The sequence below is a fragment of the Nerophis ophidion genome, linkage group LG11, assembly GCF_033978795.1.
Source record: "Nerophis ophidion isolate RoL-2023_Sa linkage group LG11, RoL_Noph_v1.0, whole genome shotgun sequence".
NCBI lineage: Eukaryota > Metazoa > Chordata > Actinopteri > Syngnathiformes > Syngnathidae > Nerophis > Nerophis ophidion.
In genome coordinates, this window is record NC_084621.1 from 35,064,323 (window position 1) to 35,088,194 (window position 23,872).

At 44.1% G+C, this 23,872-nt stretch overlaps 1 protein-coding gene and 1 long non-coding RNA gene across 2 annotated transcripts; one reads left to right on the forward strand and one right to left on the reverse strand.

The window, feature by feature from the left end:
- The first annotated feature begins 4,490 nt into the window (after window positions 1-4,490).
- On the forward strand, window positions 4,491-5,955 carry LOC133561416 (uncharacterized). The gene is made up of 2 exons (XR_009808686.1): window positions 4,491-4,624; window positions 4,701-5,955. It is a non-coding gene; the product is annotated as an uncharacterized LOC133561416 (long non-coding RNA).
- A 13,912-nt stretch (window positions 5,956-19,867) lies between these two features.
- On the reverse strand, window positions 19,868-20,586 carry LOC133561417 (sterile alpha motif domain-containing protein 1-like). The gene is made up of 2 exons (XM_061914713.1): window positions 20,226-20,586; window positions 19,868-20,148 (listed from the first exon to the last, which is right to left on the reverse strand). Exons 1-2 carry the CDS (start codon window positions 20,577-20,579, stop codon window positions 20,086-20,088), a joined length of 417 nt encoding a protein of 138 aa, XP_061770697.1. The 5' UTR covers window positions 20,580-20,586; the 3' UTR covers window positions 19,868-20,085.
- Between the last annotated feature and the right edge of the window lie 3,286 nt (window positions 20,587-23,872).

Here is a 23,872-nt window from a genome sequence, read left to right on the forward strand (position 1 = left end):
CACACTGGATTTGGGTTTTGTATATGACTTCACTAAAACATAAGAAAAGACCAACTATGTGTGCTTTTTGGAGGACATTTAGATGTTAAGTGGCAGTCGCGCTTTACGCACGTAAACACCTTGCAGAACTGCTTGTATCGGAGTGTATATCAGAGATTTTTGACACGATGGCGAGGCATGGTGTATGCGTGTTGCTACCCCAGGGATGCAAGAGGACCAAGACAGGCGGGAGTTGCAGGTAAGATTAGATTTAATCCAAAACATAAAATAATACTGGTACAAAATACAAAGAAAAGGCGTGCCGAACGCACGGAGAGCAGAGTACAGAAATAGACGTGCAGAGCGCACGCGAAGCTAAGGCAAGACTTCGCAATAGTGACTACAAAAAGAAGAACCAACGTGCGTGTTGCAAGTAGCACACAAACTAACCAGAAGGAACTGAGGTAGCAGGCAGGACTAAATACTAAAGCAATCAATGAAAAACAGGTGTGCGTCGAAACAAGGGCAGGTGGAAGCAATGTGAAATCATGGAGATCAGATAAACAGGAAGTGCTCAAACTAAGGAATGGAAGAGTCCAAAATCACAACAATTTTAGATTCAAGCCAATATCACTTGATACTTTTTTTGCTGGTATCAGACCGATAAACGATATCAATATTGAATCAGAACAACCAACATTCTATTAAATATAATTCTAGTCTCATGCAGAAAACAATAAAGAATACAAATGCATGATGAATAAAATAATCCTGCAAAGACGGCCATAGAGGAAGAGCCACAAGATCTTGCTTGGATTCAATTGTGGATTCAATTGTGTCTCATCACAGCATGAAGGTCTCCATCTGATTGAGGGCACATCAACAGTGACCATTTTGCCATGCCACAAATGTTAATACTTGTAAATTAACAGATGAAGCAGCAGTCTAATTATAATAGGAGCTGCACTTAGTCATATGTCACTGGCGTCAGCTATTCAATTCTGCACAGACGAACATCTTTTTGTTGATGAATAAATAATGAGGGAATATAACCAAGGTTAAATGGCAGGCCGCTTAGAGGACGTTTAACAGAAAAGGTTTAATAGCTCAGTGTCGCTGACCACACAAAGGCAAATGTGATGAATCCCACCAGCAATACTTCCCTACCAATAGTTCTTATTTCCATAACTAGAAAATTATTTCATTCTTTTTCATTTGGCTTGTTCATTGAATCCATTTTTGGTTTTTGGCTTCTTGCAAAAACACGACAACCTCGCCTGGCAAATGGGTCTGCAACGCTACCCCCTTCTGTCCCCCCCACACTCCCTCCAAGCCTTCATTCTTTTCCAATTTGAATGTCTTATTTTTTTCCGTATGAATTGTTATGTCCAAGTGGCATAACTAATGAGCACTTCAAGGCGCTTTAATGTCGTTTAACAGTTGTCAAACTAAATGCGCGGTGCAGAGCCGTCTACAAATCCTGACACTACACATGCTAATTATTGCTTCTGAGAATGGATAATCACCCTTTAGCATAATGCTTGAACCTCATTGAAGTACCCCCCCCCCCCCCCTCAACACCCCAGTGGGCATTTTGGGTCAAAGTGGGCAGCACAAGGATTCGGTTTTAGCAAATACGCCCTTCTTAGCTGAATATTGCTTCTATGAAACCCAATAATGTTTATTTGTTTTTACATGTTATTCTAATCCAGGTCTGTCTGGTTGACTCTACTTATTGAGTACTACTGCAGAATAATCCACCATATACTGTATTAATTAACCACACCAGAACATAAGCAGACATACACTGGTACGAAATATTTTGTAAATATTTATTTACATACCTAATTGTTTCCAAACTGTCCCTGTAACAAGGCAGTAAAACGGTTGATCAAACAAAACTCTGACACTGTAATCGCAGTTTACTGCACGGATCGTTCTCCAAAGATGAGGTAGGAACTCTGGAGGCAAGGTGCAGGTAAGGAAATGATTTATTCCTCATAAATCATTAAAATACAAAAAGACAGAAAAGCGTGCTGATAGCGTGGTAGCTGTGGCGAAGCTTAACACATTAACAAGACTCAGGAAACATTGATTTACTCAACAAAATGTGTTGCATAGGCAAACAAGAAAGATAGACTAAGTGTGACGAGAAGCAGGAAATAAGTAGCTCTCTGATTAGTGCCCAGGAGCAGGTGAGCGTCCCGAACACTAATCAGAAGCAGGTGATAACAATCTGTAGTCATGGCAACTAAAACAAAAACCCGAGGGTGCTCAAAACAGTAACTAGGGGAGTCAAAAACTAAACAAACATGCAGCGGATCATGACAAAAACAGAAGTCATCATCATGGACCTACTAGCTGAGGAGGCTAGCTGTCCAATCAGCTAAACAGACTTGTTAACTACACAGTGAAGTTTTGGTAAATTTGCTAACCTGAAACAATGTAAAAGAATGCCATCGTAACTAATAATACTAACACGGTTTTTGAACGTGTTAGCATATTTGCTAATGCTAACATCGCTGGCTTGATTACATTACGATAGCAAATATGAATTTAATGCACCTACAGACATCACACTCGGGATGGTTTAGTACTTATGCTTGCAGTGATGAATGAAGAATCCTTTCAAGCAGAAATGCTATAGACGAATAATTCCGGTTCAAGGAACGAAACAGGAAGTACATTTTCAACCCGCAGGACCTGCAGTGAGCAAACTCGTCCAAGAGATGGCATCATAGCCCAAATAATAACACACGTTTTCAGTGTCTCTGAAAGCAACTTGTTCAATACAAAACTTTATGGCCGTTAGTGAAGAAACATCTGTCGCACCGTTTTAAAAGTCACATGGCTCAAAGCATTGGAAAAGAGTAGCGGTTGATGTATTTGTCATGTAAAACCATATTTTTTCTATAGAAAATGTAATGTACACTTTGAACATTTTATAGTAAATTCATAGCAAATCCCTGGAAAATAATCACAAATTTTATTGTATAATTTACAGTTAATTACTGAGAAATATCTCTGCAATGATTTACTGTAACTGAGAAGCTATGATTTTAGACTTTGTCACAATAAAGATACAACTATATGCTGTAACGTCACAGTTCTAATATCATAGGTTTTTACAATAAAGTTACAACTTTATTGTAAGATACACCTGTGATTTTACAGCATTTAAACGAGGAATTAGGGCGCCTTGTGGTACCTAAGTTATAATAAATTGCCTGTAGTTTTACATATTTACTGTGAAAGTAAAGCAATTCAATGCTTTTAACACTATGTGAGTTGTGTGGTCCTCTGTTTTTATTTTATTTTATATTATTTTTTTAAATTTTATTTTATTTCTATTTGTTTTAATTGATTTTACCCTTTAAATATTTATTTTTATATTGGTTTTATTTTTTATTCAGTCATTGGTGGAGCTAAGGATATTTGAATATTGTATTTAATGTTGTTGTGTAGCACTTTGCAATACTTTACGTTGTTTAAATGTGCTATACAAATAAAGTGGATTGGATTGGACTTAACCTACAGTAGGGAGGGGATTCATACAGCCCAATTGGTTGCGATTTACTTGACATATAAAACATGATGAACAAAAGAGGGTGGGGTGGGGGGGCATGATCCACTTTAGGCTCTAGATGCAGTGTTAATTTTTACAGCTTTTTTAATATAGTTTTTGTGGTGGGAGAATGTGATCAGCACGCCTACAGGAGCAAAGGTCACCGCTTCTGTCAATAGTGTTGAGGGCGGAGCACCATTGGCTAGAGTGGCGGGGCATGATCCACTTTAGCGTCTAGACGGAGTGTTCATTTTAACATCTTTTTAATATTGTTTTTGTGGAGGGAGAGTGTGATCAGCGCGCCTGCAGGAGCAAAGGTCACCGCCTCTGTCAATGGTGTTGACGGCGGAGCAGCATTGGCTAGGGTGGCGGAGCATGTGCTGGACGGCGAGACACAGCTGGCAGCTGATTAGATTTCACAGGTTGTACCTGGTGACCTAATCATCTGTTGTCTTTAACAGTGAGCGGCCCGCGAAGGAGAAGGGGTGGGAGAGACTGGAGAGGAAAACATCTGAAAAGATTGTTTTTGGAATTACATCTACATTAAAAACGACACGCCTGGCTCCTGTGACGTGGTATCCGTGGAACAGGTAGAGAACGACTTCCACAGTTTTAGTTATAGGCTTTTGATGAAAATGTATTTGAGTTTTAGTCATATTTTAGTCATCTGTAAGTATATCAGACAACGCATCTTTGAAGTTGTCTTGAAAGCGCAGAGCAAATCCAAAACTACATTCGGCACAAGACCTGCACTCCATGAATATTTCAATAAGTATATTTCACACTAAAGCTTATTGTGCGTTATTGTTCTGGCTGAAATTGTCACGGCTAGGGCGCATTCCAATGCGTCCTCATCTGTGCCTCATGATGAAAGCACCGCGGGCCACACCAACATGCACGCTCTCAACTGAGAGCGCGCTCGGACACACCCATGCTCGCGCTGAGAGCAGCACGCCCACGCAGCTACAAGCCTGCAGAAGATTTCCTTTCTACACACCTGGAAATGATGAGGGCGAGCTGCGTAAAAAAACAGTTGGACCCAGGGATCCTCGCGGGAACTTAGTTCTCATATGGTGAACCGTAAGCGAAGCTTTATGCTCTATTTTTGTTTCCTTTCCGTGGCTTGATGTGTCCTTTGTCTTCCCCCGTGTTTCAGTAGTTTTTCATGGTGTACCTGTTTTCCTTCCGTTGCCCTGGATCTCGACTGCCTCCCTTGTTCCTCGACTCCTCGCTCGTCCCACGACTCTGACGCCTCTCTCTCGCCCCGGATCTCCTGCATGCCCCATGGACTGCCTCGTTCCTTCCGTCCTCATTCAACATTTACGGTAACACTTAACAGTTAATCTGCACACATAGTCACACACATACACTCTTGGATTTTGTCACACACCATTCTATTGATTATTAGTATTGTTAATTATTATTATTATTATTATATGTATATATGTTTACTATATATATGATAAATCATTGGACATTACCGCACCCTGATGTCAGTCTGCTGTCATCTCTCTTGCAAACCATAACAGAAATTTAGCAAATTGTTGAATAATGTATGACTAAATTGGAAACAAACTAGTTTTATTTTAGATTGGCGGGCAAGCTCACCTGTGCGTACAACAAAAGTAGTGGTAGGGTAAGCAGTCTTGCCCCTTTGCTACCGTCTTTAATACTAAACAGAATTCAGTACAGTTTGAGTCATTTGGAAATATTAATTAAGCCCCACTTGCTGTTGCACAGATGTTCTGATGATTAGCTTACAGAAGACGCTTCAAGGTAGTTGTATTTTTACCAGAGAAAATGGAGCCAAAGGGTTTATGTGTCTTGTTGTCGACCTTGCAAAGGTAAAATGTGTCTGTGGAGAGGCGGAGCCAGAACTCCGACAGCGAGGCAGGGCACACCGGAACCCGGCCCAAGATGGCGGCGAGGAGGCGTGGACTGCGAGCAAGCAGCGAGGCGTGGCGCGCTGGAGTCAAATATTATCAGGTGCGTGGGTCGCCCAGCTGGGCACAATTTAAATCTCCTCTCACACTGTATTAAAGGGCAGCGGCCGTAAACGCCGGGGGGAGAGAGGGAGAGAGAAAGGAGCCAGAAGGAAGCCGATGCTGAGCGCGAGAGGTAAAGAGCTCAAGGAAGACGATGCATGCAGCCGAAAAGCTGGAGCAGAAGAGCGAGCGGAATTAAATTAAGACTGGCTGGACAGCAGTAGTGTTGAATATCTTAAAATGTGTTGTACGGCAATTCCAACATTGACCACGGTGCCAGCTGGAAAGTAGAGTGGCGCTTTTTATCATTTTCAGCAGTGTGCATTGTCGAGATCCACCGGCAATGGGGACATATGAATCTCTTCCCTACTGTAAATATGAATAATTTCTAATGTATGGATCGAATGAATTAAATGGTAAATGTGTTATACTTGTATGGCGCTTTTCTACCTTTTTTTAAGGAACTCAAAGCGCTTTGACACTCTTTCCACATTAACCCATTCACACACATTCACACACTGATGGCGGGACCTGCCATGCAAGGCCCTAACCAGGACCCATCAGGAGCAAGGGTGAAGTGTCTTACTCAAGGACACAACGGACGTGACTGGGATGGTAAAAGGTGGGGCTTGAACCAGGAATCCTCAGGTTGACAGATAATTATCGAGCCAATGAGGAATCAGGACATCACACATATACAGATAAAATTTGCCCAAGTGCAGCTGGGATAGGCTCCAGCACCCCCCGAAACTCTGAAAGGGACAAGCCGTAGATAATGGATGGATGGATGGCAATAACCCGCCAAGGGAAATTACCTGTGCTTTGCTGTGGGTGGGTTATGGTGAGCTAATCAATCACTTCTATTGATGATCCATCAAACATTTCATTCAACACATCAAACCTTATCATCCACCTGACATGCCAGCATTGTCGCTATGTATGACGGGGTTTGGAAAGCCTAAGACGTCTGCAGCTAAAGATGCTGCCCCAAAGCCAGCCGCAAAGAAAAGCCTAGGGCTTGTTCATATCGCTGCAGCGTTTGAAAAACACAAAAAGATTGTCAGAGACGACCCGAGGGCTAAAGCGATCTGTGATTTTGTCATAAAAATGATTGTACTGGATGACTTTAAGCCCTTTACCATCATTGAAGATATTGACTTTTAAAGGGACTGTACAGTTTGTCCAATACACCTTTGTTTCTAAATCCCCAAAAATATGTAAATATATTGATATAAATAAGTTATTGGTATCGGCCTTGAGAAACAGGAAGTATCTGGTTGTAAAAAAAAAAAGTGCTGCATTTCTAAATGTTTTGAGATTCATTAATTCTTGTGGGAAAAATTGATAAGCTTTTGGTACGATTCGGTCTCAATATGTATATATTTGTAAACAGATTTTTCTAATCAAAATCAATGGCGCAGTTGCGTTTTAAACACATAATCATGAATACTTAACAACTCAAACAGCAAAATCTGAGTATTATTTTTATGAACCAGTATTACTGTACAGGAAATATCGCAATATGTTAGGTGGAAAATCAAGATGACAACTAATTAATAAGCACTGCATTATTAGCAGCATTAAAGTATCTACCACAAACAATGCAATATTAAATATGCCACCCAATAAGGCCAAGTCAGAAAAGAACTCTAAGATTCCAACCAGCAAAACGACCAGCTCTGCAAATTAAAGTGCTGCAATTGCAATTTTGGGCAAATCTATCACATTTTGACATTTTTAAGACAGTAACCATCTCCGATTTAATGTGGGGTTTTTTTCTGCAAGCATCATCACTTCCATAAATGACTGTCAAGTTTATGCACTGAACAGCTTTATTTTGGCCTTTGAGCATCCTTCACTTGGTTGTGTTCCTTAACTAGATTAAACTTAGATATACTTTGGGGAAGTCTGGACGGTTTGTGTCGCAATAACCTCATGTTTTGCTATTTTTATCTGAATTGTGTAAAACACAACAACAAAAAACCACCAAATGTCCGCTGCAGAAGATGGTAGTTCTCAGAATAATATACATTATGACACTGAAAAGAAAGCAACACGTGGACAATCATGCATTCTGTCGAACAAGGCGTCATGGTCTTGTGCTGCATGTGTTATGTTTTTATTTCCCTGCCTTCTCTTTTGTTGTGATTTGTTTCCTCAGCTCGTTAGCCTCCAGCGAGGGCACACCTGCAACCTATCTCTACCGAGGAGTATTTAAGCTCGTCATCCACAGCTGTTCTTGTCGGTTAATTTTTATCCTGCACCTCCTACGTGCATGAGCCTGCTTTGCCTCGTCAGTCCTGGTATGTGGATTTTCCTTACTCCTGTATTTCCTAACGTTGTTGTGTTTGTTTTCCAGCCTCCTTGAGGCAGTAGAAACTTTACCCTGTGCCTAGTGCGCCCTGGCTTTCCCACTGCTAACCACTGGGGAACCTGCTTCATTTAGTATTCATGGTCTGCACTTCTGCCCCATCACTCATTCTTGCACATTTTGGATAAATTAAATGTATTCTTTTTTGTTATTCAAACTTGCCTCCCATCTCTGCATCCCGGGATCACCCCCTTGACTAGTCTATAACATATTAACCGACCACATCATGGACCTCGCAGAGATCGACCCTGTCCAAAGAACTCTTTACCAACAAGCCAAGAAACTAGGTCAACAGGAGGAACAGTTAGGCGTGGTTGGAACTTGCGTCAACGCCATGGCGCAGCACCAAGATGCTGCCCTTAATTCCTTGGAGACACAGCTGGCAAATTTACTCAACGCGCTGCAGGCAATAACTTCTCCTACGGCTAACCCAGCAGTTCCACTGAACCGTCCTCTACCCGCGGATGTTCCGTTGCCTGATAACACCCTTTCAGGCGCGTGTCCACCACTCTCCAAGCCCGAGCGATTCTCCGGCGAGTCAGGTGACGTGCGATCCTTCCTCACCCAGGGTGAGCTTTTTTTTTTTAACTATTGCCAACATCATTTTATTCTGAAAGTACTCATGTGGCTTTTGTCATGTCCCATATGAGTGGCCGGGCATCCGCCTGGGCCACCGCGAAATGGGCACGCCAATCTCCCTTATATGCCTCTTTTGCCAAAGCCATGGAGAACCTTTTTCAGCGCGAAAGACCAGGACGTGAGGAAGCACGGGCATTACTTTGTCTATAGCAAGGACAGCGGAGCGTCACAGACTTGGCCATTGACTTCCGTAGGCTCGCTGCTGAGAGCGGATGGCCCACTTCCGCGTTGGTGGACGTTTTTTCCCTCGGTCTGGCTGATCGAGTCCGGAAACATATGATCCTGCTCAACACTCCCGACAACCTCGACGAGCTCGTTGCTCTGGCGGTGAGGATTGAAAATCACCTCGTTGACTAGGAAAGAGAGAGATTCCGGCGCCAGGACTTCCGCTCTTCGACACATAGTGGGAGTGGCCATGAAGCGCGTCAAACCTTCACACCGATAGCCAGTGTCGATGCCCCGCTGATATCACTGGAAGAGGAACCGATGCAGCTCGGAGGAAATCGTCTCGCTTCAGCTGAGAGAGATCGTCGCCTTCGCCTCCAGCTGTGTTTATATTGCGGAAAAGCTGAGCATCGCTTATCCCACTGTCCTCATCGTTCTGACCGCCGCCACACTCAAGTTTCTCCTTCCTGACGCACTTAAGCGTCGCCTCCGCTGCGCACTCAAGCATCGCCTTCGCTGCGCATTCAAGCGTCGCCGTCTCGCCGCGTTCCAGCTTTACTTCCCCCCGTGACCGACCCTGCTCCTCTACTGGCAGCTACAAGTCAGACTCTATCCAGACTCCAACTCTCGGGTACGCTTACCTGGGATAAAGACCAGAAATAGGACATTAGGGCCCTTATTGATTCGGGTGCTGACGATAATTTCATCGATGAGTCTGTATTTAAGCGTTTTTCCATACCCATTGTTAAGTTACATAAACCTAGAGCGGTATCCATCAGACCATTCCGTTATCTCTTCAATTATCTGGAAACCATTTTGAATCTATCGTTTTTCTGGTCATTCCCTCTCGTTCTGTTCCGGTTGTGCTTGGGCTTACCTGGTTATCTAAACACAATCCCCATATTGACTGGGCTAGAGCTACTATAATTAACTGGGGTATTTTTTGTCATTCTCATTGTCTGCGGTCCGCATGCCCTTGCACTGGGTCCTCACGTGCCGTCACAGAGGAAGTCATCGATTTGTCAGTCCTGCCCACTGCTTACCACGACCTTAAGGAAGTTTTTAGCAAGGACGGAGCCCTGTCGTTACCTCCACACCGTCCCTACGATTGTGGTATTGAACTCCTCCCGGGTGCTACATTCCCTTCTTCGTGAATATACGATATTTCTCGACACGACTGACTTTCATTACAGGACTATATCACCACCTCGCTTGCATCCGGTCTTATCCGTCCTTCCAACTCCCCTCTAGCCGCAGGGTTCTTTTTTGTGGAAAAGGAGGATAAAACACTTCGCCCCTGCATCGATTACCGTGCCCTCAATAAAATTACTGCTAAGAATAAATATCCGTTCCTGCTTTTCGACTCAACTTTCAACCCGCTACACACTGCCAGACAGTTCACCAAATTTGACCTCTGCAATGCTTATCACTTAGTCCGAATTAAGCAAGAAGATGAATGGAAAACGGCATTCAACACACCGCTAGGACATTTTGAATACCTAGTCATGCCTTTCGACCTCACCAATGCTCCTGCCGTTTTTCAGGGCCTCATAAATGATGTCCTACGTGACATGCTCGACTGTTTCGTGGTAGTTTATTTAGACGCTATCCTCGTTTTCTCGCCTACCCCTGAACTACACTTCCAGCATATACGCATAGTTCTCCAATGCATTCTCAATAATCGTCTGTATGTCAAGGCGGAGAAGTGTGTTTTTCCTTCCGAGTCTGTCCCTTTTTGGGGTTTTAGTGTTGAGAGGGGTCAACTCCGAGCAGATCCGGCAAAGATCCAGGCAGTGTTTGATTGGCCCACACCCACTTCTAGAAAGCACCTCCAAAGGTTTCTAGGTTTCGCAAGTTTTTATCATCGCTTTATCCGGAATTTTACTCGAGTAGCGGAACCATTAACGAGACTAACTTCAATTAAGCGTCATTTTGTGGACCTCAGAGACTCAATCTGCTTTTGAGAAACTGAAGTCTTTGTTCACCTCTGCACCTGTTTTTGTCCCTCCTAACATATCCTCTCAATCGATTTTATTTCCCTGCCTTCTCTTTTGTTGTGATTTGTTTCCTCAGCTCGTTAGCCTCCAGCGAGGGGCAGACACTAAGGCACACCTGCAAACTCTATCTACCGAGGAGTATTTAAGCTCGTCACCCACAGCTGGTCTTGTCGGTTAGTTTTTATCCTGCACCTCCTACGTGCATGAGCCTGCTTCGCCTTATTCCTTATTCCTGTATTTCCTAACGTTGTTGTGTTTGTTTTCTAGCCTCCTTGAGACAGCAGAAACTTTACCCTGTGCCTAGTGCACCCTGGCTTTTCCATTGCCAACCACTGGGGAACCTGTTTCAATTAGTATTCATGGTGTGCACTTCTGCCCCATAACTTTTTGTTACACCTTTGGACTCATTAAATTTATTAGTTTTTGTTATTCAAACTTGCTTCCCGTCTCTGCATCCCGGGTTCACACTCCTTGACCAGTTCGTAACAGCATGAGTGCTACTGGCACTGAGGAGCTGCGGTTTATTAAAGATGGTCTGCAATATTGTGGAGCAGCACTCCCATAGGAAACGAGGCTGCATGGTAGTTTTCCCAACATAGTAAAGTTTCCAAACACATGTCGAAGATGACAAGTGCCTTGCTGAGGAAGATAGAAATTAAAGGGATGGAGTGGCCAAGTATGCTTCTTCCAGACCTGTACCCAAATGATCACCTGTGGGGCATCTTCAAGCAGATAACTGTCACGTGTGGGGGGGGGTCACAGCTTACTGCGGAGTTCGTTCCCCCGGGATGCAGACGGACAACTCCGGACAAGACGTACAGGTAGGAACATTATTTATTCCTCAAAAATCAAAGAAGTACAAAAACAGAAAACAAGCCGAAGGGACAACGTGCCGATTGCACTGGATGCAAAAGTTAATACTTGACATAGACTAGAGATAGGGAATACTCACATATTTGTGGCATGAAGCAAACAAAGAAGCCAGGACGAGTGTGGCAAAAGAGCTGAATAAATCGCTCTCAGATTAGTAGTCGACAACAGGTGAGCGTACCGACCACTAACCAATGGCAGGTGAACCCAGTTAATCCCCATGGAAACTAAAACAAACCAAGAGGTGCACAAACAGGAACTAAGGGAGTCCAAAACTAACAGAAAATAACGAAACAAGATCCAGACCACAGATCATGATGGATAAAAACTGGAGGAGTGCAATGAGTAGAACATAAACCAGCTCCTTTGGTGATGTCAGCGCGGGGGACTTATTTTTCAGTGATGAGTAATTAATGTTACAAAGTACATTCAGTACGTGTCCATGCGCTAAATTAGTCCCATTTCTCAAATAGTTCAGCTCTACCTTCCGCCCGATTGTAGCTGAGATAGGCGCCAGCGCCCCCCGCGACCCCAAAAGGGAATAAGCGGTAGAAAATGGCTGGATGGATAAATAAGCCTCCTACAACGTATGGAAACATTTTAATCCGTTCGTCTTCGGTTTTTCAAAAGACGGATTAACACACCTGGGTTATGTGTGTCATGGCGTGGACTCGTACCCGCAATCCTCCTGCAGCTGTGTGTCAGAGTTCCTCCTCTGGCTGCTCGTCTGGACACGGCACATCCTCGCAGCAACAATGCTGCAGACAATTGCGCATCAGCGCACTTGGTCTTGCCGAGAGGGAGCGGCATAAAAGCCAGCGGACCCAGGAGACCATTGCCAGAACGTAGCCAATCTCCCCTGAGTGAGCATTACGTCTGGCACCCCTCCCTCGTTCCTTGCTCGCCTTCTTTGTGTTTTTCCTCGTTCCCATCTTAATGTCCTTTGTGTCTTCCACAGTGTCTTCCTTGATCGTGTCTTGCCTCACAATCTCCTCCCGGAGTTTTGCTTGCCTTCCCCGATCCTCGACCAGTGCTTGGACCCGGACATCATTATGCTTGCCTCCCTGCTGACTGCCTCTTCGCCTTTCCCCTTGGATTCGAGGAAAGATACATTCAACACACACTAACAACATCCTCTGGTAAAATCCATAATGTTAATTCTACACATCGTCCGCATTCACTCACTAGTGGTTGCATACACACCCATACATTCATCAAAGGTTTGAATAAACCTTTGAAACCACAGTTATGCTTTGGTGTCGCCTCCTTCCCTTTGCCTAGTACACAACAATGTGATTGAAAACCAGATCTCTTGAGTGGCTATGTGCCCCCGGAGGCAAGCCTTCATATGGCACATGTGCCAGCTGCAACCTGGAAGCAGACACCGTTTGATAAAAACATAAGTAATATTTGTAATGAAGAGGAGACTGTTTATTTGCTTCACTGATTAAAAGAACAGAACATTTTGACCCCCCCCCCCCCCTAGATTTATTTAAGAAGGTAGGTAAGGAAATGACGGAGATAGATATCTTTTTAAATCCGAGTCATATTTTTTTAAAACAGCTAATTGTTTTGCGTACGTAGACCTTGAAACTTGGAATGTAACTAGCAACAATAACGCCCTTCTTATCTCAAATGTCCCAGGCTTAGAAGGAGAATAGATATGGGAATTCGCTCTGGAGGAGGAGGGGGAGAGGGGGAGGAGGAGGGCAAGTCAGAGAGGGTAAAAGACGAAACTTGGGTAGTATTAGCAGATCAACTAGGGCGATGCGATTTGAATGTGTCGTGCATAGATTTGGTCTCCCGAAGCTTTGGATTAAAATATATCAAAATAAGCTACTCTGTCTGGGATTTATTTATAACCATTTTATGTGTCATCGAAAGAACTTGGGAGTGACCAGCACCTTAAATTCCCTGGGAGGAAGAACTGGTCCAAACGCAACAGTATGTGCCACCGGAGGAAAGCCTTCATATTGCACATGTGAACAGCTACAACCCGGAAGCAGATACTGTTCGATAAAAACATAAGTAACATTTGTAATGAAGAGGAGACTGTTTATTTGCTTCACTGATTAAAGAACAGAACATTTTGAAGTACATCGATGGAAGAAACCCCCCCTACAGATTTATTTAAGAAGGTAGGTAAGGAAATGTAGAATGTCGGTTTATTTCGGAATCCCGAACGAAATACGAATGATATGAAAGATAATGAAGCAGGTATAATAAAGGTGAATAATAAAGCGTACACAAACCTCTTAACACTGCATTCATGCACACCAAACTTGATATAACTGTATACCACACAACTGCTAGTCCAGATCAAGAGCAACTTTGATCTGGAACAGTATTGAACGGGGCCGAAAGCTCTTTTCCCTTCGTATTTAAAACTCTTTCCATCAACACACCAAGCCTTATGAATGAACTTCAAGACATTCTAAAGTTTTGTTTCCATGATTATCCGTCCGAAAATTGGTCATTCTTTGCTTGGGACCTGCATCTGGTCCAAGACCTTCTTGGTAGTAATAGGAGCCACAGATTCCTGGTGTGATGTCATAGGACAACAAGAAAAGCAATAAATATACCTGCGCTCAAAGGAAATAAGTTCACTCCAGAGTACGGGAGACACATGGTGTATGAACAATAGTCGCATTAGAGAGTGTGCATGGACACTTGAACTTCACACATAGGTGTGAAAATCCAAAAAAAAAAAAAAAAAAACATTTGAAAAATAAATAAATAACACAATCTTTCCACCACAGAGAGGCCCGGGACCCACACTGTATTATTATTTGTACTCTTATTTTCAATCAATCAATCAATCAATCAATCAATCAATCAATGTTAATTTGTATAACCCTAAATCACAAATGTCTCAAAGGACTGTACAAACCACTACGACTACGACATCCTCGGAAGAACCCACATAAGGGCAAGGAAAACTCACACCCAGTGGGCAAGGAGAACTCACACCCAGTGGGACGCCAGTGACAATGATGACTATGAGAACCTTGGAGAGGACCTCATATGTGACCAACCCCGAAACACTCTTATTTTGGTGGCACTTCCTGTTGTGTTGGTGTTTAATCCGTAACCGCTTCACATCTTTCTCTGTTCACTGATCAATGCACCTTTGCTTTCTGCTAGCAATTTGGTCTATTAAAGTTGAGTCTGAGCTACCATTCTTTGCCGCGACTTTGTTTTGCATAGTCATTCATGTGGATGCTTTTTACTTCTGCCGTGAGTTTTTGCTGTGTTCCAGCATTCCGTTTTGTTGTTTTGCAGCCTGTCAGTTTTAGTTTCATTTTTGCAGATCCTTCCCTATGCTTCGGTGCCCTTCTAAGCGGCATTCGTCTTTTGACTGTTCAGGACACTCCTCACTCTTTTGCCTTCACCTTCATTGTCCATTTGTTTTTGGTGACTTTATATACTCTGGACCTAGACATTGAGCCCACTACATACATTGCAGACAATGTCTGCTTTGCATTTAATGTTTTCCGTATAGTCTTCCCTCGTCGGCCAGGTAATACAAAGCACACACTACCTTTTTTATCACAGCCAGAAGAGCCCGCAATGTCCTTGTCTCGCCTTCAACAAAAGGACAAAGTTTTTCAGTAAGCTGACCTGAATAGTCGAAAGTTTTCTTGCCGTCTGAGAAGTGTGGTATCCAAAATATTTGCAATCACTTTCTCTTAAGGTATTCATGTGTGATTTCCACAAGCGTCTCTACATGTAGAGGAAGGGGAAACACGGGCATTTCTGGATGACTCACCTCCATCTTTCTAGTAGTTGCCGCCAAGTTACCGAACGGGTATTATGAAGCTGGCTGTGGCGCGTTCTTTCTGATGTCACTTACTTTGTGGGGCGCGGTCTTTCTGGCGTCACTTCTTCTCCGAACTCAGTTTGTAAACGATCAGAGTCCACGCAAAGCTAAGAGCCGGAGATTCAAGAAATAGACAGCTCACTTACCTGTGTAAAAAGATGTCCGAAGAGGGGAACCTTAAACGATGGTTTAGTGTGGCTGAAACGGGACATAGGATAAATCATTATTTGTTTAAGCGGTTATCCGTCTTAGTGTAGACATAGCCTTAGTGGCAATGTAGAGTTGAGTGTCGTCAGAATAGCAGTGGGAGTGGAAGACAAAGTGACTACAAATTTTGCCAAGGGGAGAGATGTAAATAACAAAAAGTAGGGGAGAGTACTGAACGTTGAGTGATCAGTGAGGTTGAAGACTTGATAATACTACCTTGAATAAACTGAGAGCGATTGGAGATGTAAGACGTGAACTACTGCTATGCGATGCCGGAGACCCCGAATGAGGCTCTTAGACTTGGACTTAGACTTAGACAAACTTTAATGATCCACAAGGGAAATTGTTTGGCGGTCCAGAAGAACAGTGAGAGGATGAGGTTTAAAAGCAGCACTAGGGTCAAGGAGTGCGAGCATGGCGAGAAGGCCAGAGTCTGCTGCGGCAAGGAGGTCGTTAGTGATCTGAAAACACTTTCATGAAAAACATTAAAACTTCTTGTAGTATCACTCTACTCACTTTTGGGAGACAATGCGATTGTCACTCATGAAAAAAGATACTGCTACATTAGTTTTTCTGTTGGAAAGCACATCTGGTTTGGGCATTCTAATATCTCTGTGGCCTTGTTTTTAAACAAAACACTCAGCTTGTGCTGTGTGAGCACACTGCAGAATAATAAAATCAGCTAGTTCCTTCCCACATGCCGCATAAAAACATCTGCAGCATTCATTTTATAACACTAAATATCATTTTGGCGAGGAGGAGCCCACTGTGGTTATATAACCAGTATGTGGTTCTTAGTGCAGCATGTCCTTTTTCAACCTGCTGAGCAATTTAAACTGGCAGCCTCCTCATGGCGTTAAACATAATTAAGTAGGCTCTGAATATAAATGAAAAAAATGTTGCATTAACAGTTAGCTGATGTCACTTACAGTGCACATCTTCTCCAAATGCAATCTCAATTGATTCAGTTTTTCTTTTACTTTAAGTGATGGGTCATATCCATCCTGGATGAAGGTGTGTGGGAGCCATACTGAACAAAACAAAAACAAAACAAAACAAAAAAATTCCAATTAAAAAAATAATTAAACTTGAAATCGTGTTTAAAGTTAAAAAATAATTAAGTCATAACTTAATTAGTTGAATACAAAATTCCCTCACAGCAACAGTCCATCCAGATTAGCCATATTTTATTATTCAGGTAATATAATTTACTATTTGAAATACTTGAAATAGAATACAAGTGTATTATTTTGGAATTCAAAAATCACAACCAAACATTCTGACTCTAATAATATGTTAGCATTATTGTTGTAATATCCAGATTTGAATGGTGGATTTATTTTCATACAAAGTACAATGATAACGGAAAAGGTCTTTATTCTCATACAAGTAGTATTTTTTCTTAATTCATTTTTATTTAGTTGTTTTTATCTACATTTTGAACATTATATATATCCCTGATCTTAACAGAATAATAATAAATACTTAAATTTTTCATCGTTTTGCTGTGTGTGCAGTTACCCTTTAGATACTGGTGTCAGATATTTTATTACAGTCACATTTTTCAATTATTGTTTATCTCTAACCTTACTGTCTCAGTAGCATTATTTTTTTTTTAAATATATATATATTTTTTTAATTAGGAATATATCTACAATGCAAATAAACAAGAATCATGATTTGGATGTAAATCATTTTTTTGGAGCAAGTTTGTATTAATCCCAGAGTTGCCTGACATACATGCAGCTGTTTTTTATTGGCCCTAAACATGTTATAAAAATTGAATGATGTCAAGGTATATTACTTACAACAACTATTTGCTTTTTCATCAATAATACAAAAGCTAAGATAACAATCTTATTTTTTCAAACAGTTTAGCATTTTTTGATGCACCCTGAATTGTTTTTTAACATCTTTATTGTACAAAACCCCAAACCATTGAAGTTAGCACATTGTGTTATTTGTACATAAAAACAGAATACAAAGATTTGCAAATCTTTCAACTTATATTCAATTGAATAGACTGCTAAGACAAGATATTTAATATTTGAACTGAGAAACATAATATTTTTTTGCAAATAATCATTAGCTTAGAATTATATGGCAGCAACACATTGCAAAAAAGTTGGCATGGGGCATATTTACCATTGTGTTACAGGGCCTTTCCTTTTAACAACACTCAGTAAATGTTTGGGAACTGAGGAGACCAGTTTTTGAAGCTTTTCAGGCAGAATTCATTCCCGTTCTTGCTTGATATACAGCTTAAGTTGTTTAAAAGTCTGGGGTCTCCGTATTTCAGGATTCATAATGCGCCACACATTTTCAATGGGAGACATGTCTGGACTAAAGGCAGGCCAGTCCAGTACCTGCACTCTTTTACTATGAAGCCACACTGTTGCAACCCGTGGCTAAGTTATTATCTTGCTGAAAAAGGCAGGGGAATCCATAATAACGTTGCTTAGATGGCAACATATGTTGCTCCAAAACCTGTATGTACCTTTAAGCATTATTGGTGCCTTCACAGATGTGTAAGTGACCCATGCCTTGGGCACGAATACATCCCCATACCATCTCAGATGCACATGTTGCAGGCATCAAATTCCAAATGAGTTAATATTTGTAAATAATAACAAAGTTTTCAAGTTCGAACGTTAAGTATCTTGTCTTTGCAGTCGATTCAATTGAATATAGGTTGAAAAGAATTTGCAAATCATTGTATTTTGTTTTTATTTGCGATTTACACAACGTGCCAACAACTGGTTTTGGGGTTTGTTTCCTTCTGTGCTGTCCTAATAGTAAGCCACATAAACATGAGATGACTTAAACATTCATTTTAACAATCCGCTAGAAATGTAACTTAATGATTTAGTTATCTTTATTTCCAACCTCATAACTCTAGACAACATGTATTTACTATTAAAACATGCATATGCTACAGAAAGTATACATTTTTTTTATGGTGTGTACTCAACTCTATGGAAATATAATTATCTTAAAATATTATCACTGTTTCTCAGACACCTAAAATTTATAATTTTTTTACTATCATGTTGCACTAAAACAGGGTTATTGTTTTTGCATTATGCCTTTTGTACTTTGATTCAATTTTGTGTTTGTTTGTATCTGCTCCAAAGCTATCGCATCAGCGCCATATCGAGATATTATCGTGAGCCATGTATTGCATATCGTATTGTATCCCAACCCTGTTTATTACTGAAGTGTTTTTTCTTAGACTTCCTTTTATTGTCATTCAAATTTGAACTTTACAGTACAGATAAGAACACATTTCCGTTGCATTAGCTCGTTTTAGTGCAGGATAAAGGAGCAATAAGTAGCAGATATAAATACATAGATTACTGTACAGATAAATACATTGCACGTTTGCATATGCATCCACATTTATGGATGTATGTTATATCGTCTTTATATTCCAGCGAGTTAATCCATTTTTGGGGTGAATTCAGGGGATTATGATGCGTTCATCTGTTTGATGGCCTGAGGGAAGAAGCTGTTACAGAACCTCCAGGTTGTGTATGTAGCCCTGAACAGGAAGTTTTAATGCTGCATAACTAGACATGAGTTATTTTACTCAGCAATAATGACAAAGGTAACAATACTTATCATCGCCGGTCACTCGAAGGAGTATGACGATCCTCCTGGTAGGGGTGTATCCCTTTATGGAGGATGCATGTGCGTGACTTTGTTTAACGTGGGGAGACTGGTGCACTAACAGTCACCACACGATCCTTGACAGAAACGGGTCAGGGTCCAGTGGCATGGAGTCCAAGACGACTAGGGACCCTTTTCTGCTGCAGCCTTCATCCGCCATCGCAGCCATTGTGGTAGTTCTTAAATCTACTGTCTTCCGCCTGCTCCGCCGTTGAGGTAATCACCGTATCCCTGGCTAGGGGGCAGTCAGGTACTACGCCTTTGCTAAGGGCCACCTGGGGTAACAGTAGTAAAGTGGTTAACCTCCTAGTGCCCCAAGACCCCATAGAGGAGCCTCCACTGCCAGATCAACTTTAACGTCATGCCCAGGACAAAAACAATACTACAACACGTGTCAACATAAAGGGTTACATTTTTCACAAAAACGACTAAAAATAATATGTTCAGAAAAATGGTCGACCATGTTATTGACATTCATTGACATGGACGTGTTGGGATGTCGCATGGCTGCAGTTGTGTGACCTCAAGTATGCAAAAATCCAGGAGAGCAGAAAGCAGGTAAGATGATTTTAATTTCATCAAAGTAAAAGATATAAACAGAAAGCAGTCTTGCATGGAGATGTTCCCAACATAGGTTTTAACTTCGAGCACTGAGGAGTGCTCGAGTGAAACATAAATAGACCTGTTGATTGACCGCAGCTGAGGACCGCTGCCAATCAACGGCGAGTGTGACAAAAACAGTGCTCAGCGGAGTAAACAGGAAGTATGACAAAATAAGAGCACTGAACAGGAAACAAAGTACAAAACACGAAAAACTATCAGAAAGTAAGTGACAGATCGTTACAGGACCTCCCCCTCAAGGAACAGATACCAGATGTTCCCTGGAAAAGAAAAATGGAAAAAAATGTCCACAAAGTAAGGGAGGATGGAAGGAGGATTTGGTGGAAGGTCGCCAAACCTTGTGTCCCCGCAGCCAGCGAGGGAAAGTCAGGTGGCGACGGCGCGTAGAGCGCCGCTGGAACTGGCGGGGCGGGCGGCCACGGAACAGCCACATCATTGGCCGAAAAAGAGACGAGTGCATCCCGCGAGGAGGACGCCCAGGGCACGGCCACATCCGCGGCTGACGTGGAGGCGGGCGCGCTGAAGCAGGCCCGGAGACAGCAGACAAAGCGGCGGGGGCTGCAGCCAAAACAGATACCTCTGCAGGAGGCGGCTGAGGAGCCGATGTTGGTGCCGGCGTGGAAGCGGCAGACGTCATCAACGGCGTGGAAGCGGCAGACGTCATCAACGGCGTGGAAGCGGCAGACGTCATCAACGGCGTGGAAGCGGCAGACGTCATCGGCGGCGTGAAAGCGGCAGACGTCATCGGCGGCGTGAAAGCGGCAGACGTCATCGGCGGCGTGAAAGCGGCAGACGTCATCGGCGGCGTGAAAGCGGCAGACGTCATCGGCGGCGTGAAAGCGGCAGACGTCATCGGCGGCGTGAAAGCGGCAGACGTCATCGGCGGCGTGAAAGCGGCAGACGTCATCGGCGGCGTGAAAGCGGCAGACGTCATCGGCGGCGTGAAAGCGGCAGACGTCATCGGCGGCGTGAAAGCGGCAGACGTCATCGGCGGCGTGAAAGCGGCAGACGTCATCGGCGGCGTGAAAGCGGCAGACGTCATCGGCGGCGTGAAAGCGGCAGACGTCATCAACGGCGTGGAAGCAACAGACGTCATCGGCGGCGTTGAAGCGGCAGGCGTCATCGGAGGCGTGATTGTTGCAGATGTCATCGGCGGCGTGAAAGCGGCAGATGACGCCGGGCGAGGAGCAGCAAATGCTGGCCGAGGAATAGCGGATGCCGGCGGTGACGAAGCCCGGCGTGGTGCTGCTCTTGGCGGCGTTGGGGCTCGGCGTGGAGCCGGCGTTGGGGCTCGGCGTGGAGCCGGCGTTGGGGCTCGGCGTGGAGCCGGCGTTGGGGCTCGGCGTGGAGCCGGCGTTGGGGCTCGGCGTGGAGCCGGCGTTGGGGCTCGGCGTGGAGCCGGCGTTGGGGCTCGGCGTGGAGCCGGCGTTGGGGCTAGGCGTGGAGCCGGCGTTGGGGCTAGGCGTGGAGCCGGCGTTGGGGCTAGGCGTGGAGCCGGCGTTGTGTGCCTGGCTGCACCGCAGTGTATAGTGGGCCCCCCTCCACTAGGTGGCTGCCAGACACCGTTCACACATGCGGGAAAACGTGCCTGCTCGTCGGAGTCCCCCGGTGCGAAAACCAGGGACGGGCGGGAGGGGACCAGGAGGAGGGACGAAGACACGTCCCGTGCCAAGTCCCAGCAGGAGGACAAAAGCGACCTCACTGTGGGCTCCACTGGAGCTCTCGGCGGACCAAAAAAGAGAGCGGGAGCTGGCAAAAAGAGCAGCCGGGGAGCAGCCGCTGGAAGCTGCGTAGGAGCAGGGAGAAGCAGCTCAGCAGACGACGGGAAGGATGGCGGCGGCGGACGTGCCGGTCGGAGAGCCGCAGTCGGCGACGGAGCCGCAGGAGCCGCGAGACGTGAAGGAGGAGGCGGGCGCGCCGGTCGGTGAGCCGTAGCCGGCAGCGTTGCCGAGAGGAAGGATGGCGGCGGAGGACGCGCCGGTCGGAGAGCCGTAGCCGGTAGCGTTGCCGCGGGAGCCGCGAGGCATGCAGGAAGTGGCGGACGTGCTGGTCGGAGAGCCGTAGCCAGTCGTTGAGCCGAGAGGAAAGATGGCGGCGGGGGACGCGCCGGTCGGAGAGCCGAAGCCGGTGGCGTTGCCGCGGGGAGAGGGTCCGCGTCTGTAGGCTGGGACCGCACAAACCTGGCCTTCAAGTCCTCCAGGAATTGTGCGGTCCAGAACGTCGGCTGAGGATTGCCGACAGGGATTCTCGCGAGGTCACAATTTTCTGGCTCGAAGTTACTGTTGGGATGTCGCATGGCTGCAGTTGTGTGACCTCAAGTATGCAAAAATCCAGGAGAGCAGAAAGCAGGTAAGATGATTTTAATTTCATCAAAGTAAAAGATATAAACAGAAAGCAGTCTTGCATGGAGATGTTCCCAACATAGGTTTTAACTTCGAGCACTGAGGAGTGCTCGAGTGAAACATAAATAGACCTGTTGATTGACCGCAGCTGAGGACCGCTGCCAATCAACGGCGAGTGTGACAAAAACAGTGCTCAGCGGAGTAAACAGGAAGTATGACAAAATAAGAGCACTGAACAGGAAACAAAGTACAAAACACGAAAAACTATCAGAAAGTAAGTGACAGATCGTTACAGGACGGATACTAACTTTATTTTTCACCCTTTTCTGTCATTTTCATATAGAAAGCTCAATTTCTCTTTAACTCAAAACCATCAGTGACCACAAGATTCTGACCTCTTGAACACGTTGTAACGCTAAAGCAAAGAGGGTAAGTTTTACTCTGGGTGTTGTTGGAGAAGTGTGTCTGCAGAGCTCCACACAGCATGTCTGGGCTGCTAATATCCATTTCATTTTATCCACTGTGTGCTACCTCTCTTTCTCTGGTCATGGATCAGTGCTGGCTGGTGAGAACAAACAAAAAAAAAGTAATAATATGAAGCAAAAAAAATGCATGACCACAGCCCTGGGGAGCAGAAAGATGGCGGGGTAAGGGAGGCTGCATGTGTGTGAAATAAACTATTTATCTCAGAGACAAAATGAGGTTGGGGAATTGGATGGAGAACTGACGCTCCAACCCTGATGAAAACGGTTCGATGGATGTGAAGGAAAGCCACCGGAAAGCCTGGAGTAGAAAGTGGAGGGGAAGAAAAAAATAAATTGCAACCTAACAAGAGAATCAATCGGAGGGATTTCTAAGGCTGCGCTCCCGTTTAAACTTAAGCCTGGTTACTTCCTCACTCTGTCTTATGGGACTTTTGCGAGTGTTTCAAGTCAAACGCTCGTTGTGTTTTTTCTAAGCCTCCATGGTGGAGCAGCCCGAAACACACACACACACACACACACACACACACACACACACACACACACACACACACACACACACACACACACACACACACACACACACACACACAAGCAAGGGACAGTCATTGTGGAGACAGATGGGGGCAGTAAATAAGGGTGTCATGGCGCTCTGATGGAATGAGGCAGGCGGGAATTCATCCTGTGCTTCTTCTAGCTGATGTCCTCCTGCTGACAGCATCTGGAAATATATATCTGTATATACACAACTATGGATGCATGTGTGTGTGTGTCGGAGCTTCTCCTTCACCACCTTTCGCTGCGTGAGACTTTTATTTTTTTTCCAACTTGCCTTTTTGCCTTTGTGCCTTCCTCACATTGTGTGCCGTGCATCTCCTCGGGTCTGAGAATTGTATGAAATTGGCGCAATCTGGAGAGAGAAATGGTGATAAGAGCGAAACAGCGAGAGGGGCCTCGGTAGGATAGCTAACATCTTTTCTGTTCATCTTTATGTTCATATCGGGTATGAAATATAAAATCACAAACAGCAGGTGGTCAGTAAAACGTGTCTGGAACCCACTGATAATCTGTCAGGAGGGATTTGTGTAATAGTTAGAACAGACTGATGGTTTGGGAAAGGCTTTTTTTTTGTTGTAAATTGCAAGCAGAACAGAGGAAAG